The sequence below is a fragment of the Bidens hawaiensis genome, unplaced genomic scaffold, assembly GCF_021521415.1.
Source record: "Bidens hawaiensis isolate Kalapana, Puna unplaced genomic scaffold, B.hawaiensis_p1.1 tig00042490_1, whole genome shotgun sequence".
NCBI lineage: Eukaryota > Viridiplantae > Streptophyta > Magnoliopsida > Asterales > Asteraceae > Bidens > Bidens hawaiensis.
The window spans coordinates 44,781-51,959 of record NW_027497536.1 but is presented as its reverse complement, the minus strand read 5'-3'; the positions used below and the strand labels follow the sequence as shown (position 1 = coordinate 51,959).

At 36.3% G+C, this 7,179-nt stretch overlaps 1 protein-coding gene across 1 annotated transcript; it reads right to left on the bottom strand.

The window, feature by feature from the left end:
- Window positions 1–725: 725 nt before the first annotated feature.
- Window positions 726–1,517, bottom strand: LOC143593681 (uncharacterized). Its single transcript, XM_077073237.1, has one exon. The coding sequence runs from the start codon at window positions 1,515–1,517 to the stop codon at window positions 726–728; it is 792 nt and encodes a 263-aa protein (XP_076929352.1).
- Between the last annotated feature and the right edge of the window lie 5,662 nt (window positions 1,518–7,179).

Below are 7,179 nucleotides of genomic sequence, written 5' to 3'. Positions count from 1 at the left end.
CATTTGATACGTGGTTAATGGGCCCTAAATACGTAGATAAAATGTACTCTTTTCTTTAGTAGTCTATTTCCAAGTAACTACAAATGGTTTGTTTGTTAAATTTGCAAACAGCAATTACGTGCCTACAAGGTAACCCTGACACCTGCCATTTTCGACGATCGCATTTTCGGTTCAACAAATCAACCTCACATCGTCTATCACCATCGTGAACATTATAATGAAATTCATCTATGCCCATAACTCTCCAAGTCCTAATTTTTCTCAATTTACAGGATGTCCTGCTTTCAGCCCATTTAGAGATTAAATGATTACCCTTTACTGTAAGTAAACAAAATTGTGTTATTATTTAAAGCAACTAATCAGTAATAAAAAGTAAGATAAAACTTACCAGCATCTTGTCGTTTTTCAAAAAACCATCTTCATTGTAGTTCAATAAAGTAATATGTTAGTTTTGTAATCGGGTACTTTCTTTCAGCAACAGACAAAGCGTTTATTGATTCCGCACTGTTGGAGGTCATTATATTATAACGAAGAACGGGACAATAGGCTCTAGACCACTTTCCAAACCCAACCGCTATTAGTGTAGCCCTGGCAGACGGGCGTTTTGAACAAAGTAAATTAAAACGGCGTTTGAAATCAGATCTTCTATAGGCTTTACATGTTTCCCAGTATAGGCTTATTTCAGCTTTGCCTTTCAATCGTAGATTAAACCTCAAATGCCGACATTAAAAACCATGATACACAAGCGGAAAGACGTCCTTTATAGCTAACTCAATCGACTTAGCCCGATCCGAAATTATTGCCAAGTTTGGATGATCACCGACACATTCTCTTAGTTTTGTTAGAAACCATGTCCATGATTCACCGTTTTCGCTTTTACCTACACTGTATGCTATCGGAAATATTTTGTTGTTGCCATCTATACATACCACCAAAAACATTGTCCCTTTGAAACTACCCTTTAGATACGCCCCATCTATTATAATCACTGGATGCAAACACCTAATAAAGCTTCTAAAAGAAGAACCGATGACAATAAGTAGCATTTCAAAAAGATTTAAATCATCTCTTAAGATATGCGTGTGAGTTCTAGGATTGGAAATCTCTAAATTGTGACAATAAATCGGATGTTTACCAAATGAATACTTGTAAGAACCAACAAGAAGACTCTCAGCATAAACTTTACCATTCCAACCTTGTTTGTAAGATAAATTTGCATTGAATCTTTGACCAAGAATGTCCACAACATCCTTCCCTTTAAGGTTTCGTGTGTTGTCCTCAACCAAACCCTTGATGCAATGAGCAACCACTTTTTTATTAGCATTACGATGATTATGATGTATTTGTGTATTAGAACATGTATGAACATCATTAAATGACGTTATATTAAATGCTTCAGTATCTTTGATGCTACATGACCGCAAAAACCATTCACACCCTTCAAATCTACAACAAACTTCTAATCGTTGTTTGTTGGATTTGGAAGTTATAAACTCAAACCCCTCAGTTAGTGCCATAATTTCTAACTCAAGTCGCAACTCTTCTTTGTTCATAAACACTTTCCTTAAAAAGGATGCGAAGGTGAACAAACTAATTTACGACCCTTTCCTTTCTTTAATTTTTAAGAACTATCTTCAAGAAGTAATGGCGGATCATCATTCAAATCAAAACACTCTTGAGTATCTACACATCCACTACCACCAACATCACCATATTCAAATTCGGTATACATTGTTTCCGGGGGACATTCAACTCAATGATAGCATCTGACATATAATCACCATGCTCTCCAACAACATACATGAACACTATTTCAGAATTGTTCACATTTTCAGCCCGTTTTAAAAAAAGAGACACGTCATAGTCATCTTCTATATCTACGGGATACAAGTACGATGAAAACTTATATGATAATCGTGAAATGTGTGTTACCTTAAACAAAGCTTCAAGTAAACCCAACATCTTTGAATGGTTGATGTTTGAATCAAGATTGAACCCTCCCCATTTACAGTTTGTTGGAACATATTCACAGCTTCCATCATTATTGTTTTGCCATTTACCACCATAACAAACTACAATGTTATCAAATTCCATGAAACCTAATTGAAACCTAATTGGAAATATACTTGAGATCAAAATGGAAGAAGATGAAGATAGTCGTTATTAGATATAATTGATAGTTTAATTTAAGAAAGTAGGGTCCACCTGAAACCTAATTAGAATATAGTAAGAGTAGACGGAATATTTAAAAACTCTGTCTGTCGAGACAAAATACCAAAAATCCTATCGTTCTAGACAGGATTTAAACTTTCAAAACTTATAAGAACAAAAGATGAGAATATGATCTCCTTGGAACAAATTCATTTAAAATGCGTCTTGGAAGACGAAATTCAAAAAGCTCTTTTCTCAAGAAAAATATAATTTGAACGGACAGATAAAAAGCATAAAAAAAAAGTCTGGAGAGACTGTTTTTTTACGAAATGATTTAAATAAGATATTTGGACGAAAACCCCAGGATTTTCAAAAATATGGTCGGGTTGTCAGACTCATGCCAAGTGTCAAGTTTTAATTGGTTCTACAATCCCATCAGTTATATTTCCTATGCGCCGTCTCAATACAAATTCGTTGGGTTATTTTGGGAAACTTGTGACTTTTTGGGTCTTTTCTCTCTCTCTCTCTCTCTCTCTCTCTCTCTCTCTCTCTCTCTCTCTCTCTCTCTCTCTCTCTCTCTCTTCATTTGGGTCTTTTTGGGAATTTTCCTATAGATTTAACCGTGAAGTAGTCTTCATCATTAAGGCACCATTTCCACGTGTCACACCTGTTTGTAAAAGTTATAGTATTTAAGAGATTTTGAGAGTCACTTCACTCTTGTTAAGTCGGTAGCCTCATCCAAGCTATGTTTCACACCGAGGCCCCACCAACATCAACGGTCGATTCCGATATATATATGCGTGTTTATTTCTACCAACATGAAAATTCTCGGGAATTTATACATATTGGTCCGTCACTTAGCCAACAATCCAATCAAAGTCTAGGCACATGCCCATTTCCAACAGTTGCGTGATGAGAAAATCCAACTTCAACTTTTGAGCAATTAGAAGGCGAATACTCCTAATAATATTGCACCAAATACATGTTTTACCTTCTTTCAACGAAATAAAATTCCATTTCCTCATACTATGGTGAAGGGATTGAATGGCACCGCATGCCTCCATGAACGGCCTGGTTCGGTTTTGTATCGCCACCATCATTTTGCCATAAGACTCATATCTGCAGCTATTAAAAAATCAATGCCCATTCCACATGCATTTTTTTTACAAACATAACGTTGTCCAATGCCACCCAGTGAGCTTTTGTCTTTTTGACACTGACCCACAAAAATATTTGCCTTAGTTTCTCAAGAGCTTCAATGGCATGGTGCAGGGCCCTAAAAGTGAAAAAAAAAACGGTAAAGTGGAATGCTTCCTAATACATATTTAATAAGTGTTAAACAACCTCCAATAGATAATATTTTGCTTTCCATAACGACAATATTTTTTTTCAATAATAAGTTTTAATTGTTAGTCTATAATACTTTATCTTGGAACATTTTTTTATCACGTTAATTTATCATTTCCGTCACATAAATACTACTACTATAACATGTATCTTGTTATGATGAATCTAATCGAAATTACTAATGAAATACACCATAATTCAAATGATTAGTGAGTTTCGTGTATATATGACGAGTTTCTTTACGATCTTTTATAATATTATTAAAATCTCATACACATATATCTCTTAATGATTTTTTAGAGATTTGTGAGAGCACTTGTTTATAGGGGACTAGTAATATTAGACGCGTTTACGGCACTACTCAAACGATTGATCATATGAAATGAATAATGAATGATGTTATGATTGTAAAACCATCAATATGCTTGAATTGTTATCGATATATATTACTAATTTTTACATGAAGCCATGTGTTTTTTTTTACTAGGACTAGTATATATGAAACTAGTCTAACATAGTTAAACTTCCATCATACTTGAGTACGGTCTGGTGACGTATTTCTTTACCTGGGCTAAGTTCATTGGCTTGATAAAATACATTATTACCCTTCTGGGCCCGAACCAACCCTATAGAAAATAGGGCTGTCACTTTTACCCGAAACCTAACCCGAGAAAACCCGAATCCAAACTGAACCGAAGTAATTTGGGTTGGTTCTTGGGTTTTATTTCTAGGTTTCCGTTCAACCTGAAAACCTCAAATAAACTATTTGTTTAAAAACATGATATTATTATTAGGTATGCACACCATATACGAAACACACTACATACTCCCCTTGTTCCTATCCAACTGAAGAAACATGAAATCCCACCCATCCTAGGTCGGATGGATGTTCTCTTCGGTTTTGAACACGAACGAACCCACACCTCGATCTTCTTCTTCGGTTGCTCTAGACCGGCCATGGAAAATGGGGGAAGTGGAGGTGACTGCTAACTCCATTTTACAGACAAAAAAATATTGGTGGAGGCCAATAGAGTCTAAGAGAGAATCCCTAGACCGGCCATGGAAAATGGGGGAAGTGGAGGTGACTGCTAACTCATTTTTACAGACAAAAAAATATTGGTGGAGGCCAAGAGAGTGTAAGAGAGAATCCCTTCAAATGGAGATGAAGGTCATTTATATAGAGGACTCCATAGCCACCATCATAAACCCTGACCTTAAGGGTTACCTACACAACCCCCAAACTCATTGGGTCTTGGTTAGTAACAATACTAAATAACAAATACAAAACTAAATGTAATAAGTAAAATGTCGTATCGGGGGTTTAGGACCCTACCTTTACAAGTCCCCCAAGTCCAGTGTTGCTCCTGAGCGTGCAAACGTTTAGGTGGAGCTCTGGACTTATTAGGAGTGCTTGAGGGTTAAAATTAACGGGTTTCAAGAGGTTTTAAATCATGATGGTGAATTTGGGTGGATCGTGTCCGGGGAGTGTGGGACATATCGTGTTCGTCTTGAACGGGACACGTTCGGGGCGCGTGGAACGAATCATCTCCGTCTTGAACAGGGCGTGTTGGGGCGCGTGGAACGAATCATGTACGTCTTGATCGGACGTCCGATGCGGTTGACCGGAGCGTGTCCGTTTTGAGCGGCCTACCTTTTATATAAAATGAATCGATTTACGTATAACATTTCGCAGCTACGTCGCGTTCTAAACAGGCGTGTCATCGAGTTTGTTCAACGCATACGCGTTGTACGTCTCGTTGTTACGAATGTCGTAATCTCTTGTGCTGAGCTTATCAATCTTAACTTTGGCGTTATGGGCGGATCGTGTCCGTTTTGAGCGGATCGTGACCGTCCTTATATTCGGCGCGTAGCCATATGCTTTTGCATTAATATATGTATAATTGTTTAATGCAAATTTTAAATACTCCAACTTTTTTACTTTATTTTGTTTTGTTTTTATATATAAACAAAATCAATATAAGCAAAAGTTTGAGGGTTTTTGTGAAAAATATTCACTTACTTGAAATATATGTAGCCATCCATGCATTGTTTGTAACACACGTTCTGCATCCGCCTTTCGCAGTTCTGACACACGGTTTGCAGTTTTTTTCTTGTAACATACAAAACTCTTTTTTTGAATTATTTATATTCCATACTTGAGGGGCTGTTTTGAAAGTTTGAAAATTATTTCTCCTTTTCTTCTTGTCGTAGGAGCCACTCACATTATTAGAATAAGGATGGCAATGAAACGGAACCCGATGGGAAAACCCGAAACACGACATAAATGAGACATGTAATACCCGACCCATTAGGGTTTGGGATGGGTTTGGGAATAGTTTTAAATTTTTTTGCGGATTTGGGACGGGTTTGGGATTTTTAATATACCTGATTACCCGATAACATAAACCCATTTACCCGATTATATAACCGATGTACCCGATATAGCTTTTATACATATATATATATACTATATTCCGTATATATATTATTTGTTGTACCTTGTTTAGGTCCATTATTTGAGACATTTTATCTCTATGGTAACCATCTTTTATATACTCCCCCCGTCCCATTTTAAATGTCATGGGACCCAAAACACACAATATTTAAAATGATTGATCATTTTATTTTATGATTTGTAAAATGACAATAATGTCCTTTAAGTTATTATGGTTAAATTAGAAATGAAACATCTAGTATATGTAATAGTAAGGGCGCAATTGGAAATTGAATTTATTTGTATATAAATGACATTTAAATTGGGACAACCAAAAGTAGAAAAATTGACATTTAAAATGGGACAGAGGGAGTATTAGTTATATTTTGTCAAAACCCGGTAGAAACCTAGTGGGTATTGAGTTGGGTATACCATGCGGGTATTTTATTGTAACATCCCAAAATTTCGAGTAATAACATTTAATATATTATTACGATGGGAAAGTTTACTTGAGTTGATAGATAAATAATAAAATAGTAAAGATGGAAAGACTAATAGGCAAATTAGAAATGATTAATTATGGACCAAAAAGGAAAGATGAGCCTTAGGTCCATGGGCTTAAGGGAGTATAAATACCCCTTAAACCCTAATCCTTTCCATTTCCACCCATTATACACCTTTGCCTACACCATAAAACACACACATACTCTCTCCCACTTACGGCCGTGATTAAGAAGGTGATCCAAGACCAAGATCGAGCGTTCATTATTGATAGATCTTGACTACAAGAGCGAGATACAACCCGAAAGTTCATAACCAAGCTAACCCGTAGCCTAGAAACGTCCAAAGGTATGTTCTTTACGTTTAAAGGTTACGTTTTTATGAACGGTTTGCCATGAAACTTAACCCTAGAGTAGATCAGGTCTAGATGGATAATAAAAATACAAACTTGATAATAGAAATGGACTCAACAAACTCATAGGCATATACGGTTCATAAAGGAAACCCTAGATCTAGCTTAGAACGTTTTAAATCGATAAAGGTTTAAACTTTGTACAAATGGGTTAGATCTTGATGATGTACTGATATCGGGTGTAAAACGGTTGGGAAAATAGCCAAGGTGGGTAAGGTTCATGATACGAACCATAAAGCGGTTAACTGGGCTATGTAAAGATGAGTAAGATAGAAAAATGAGCCGAACACACCTGGCCTTAGGGTTCTCAGCCAAGACTGGGGGTTCTTGGCCA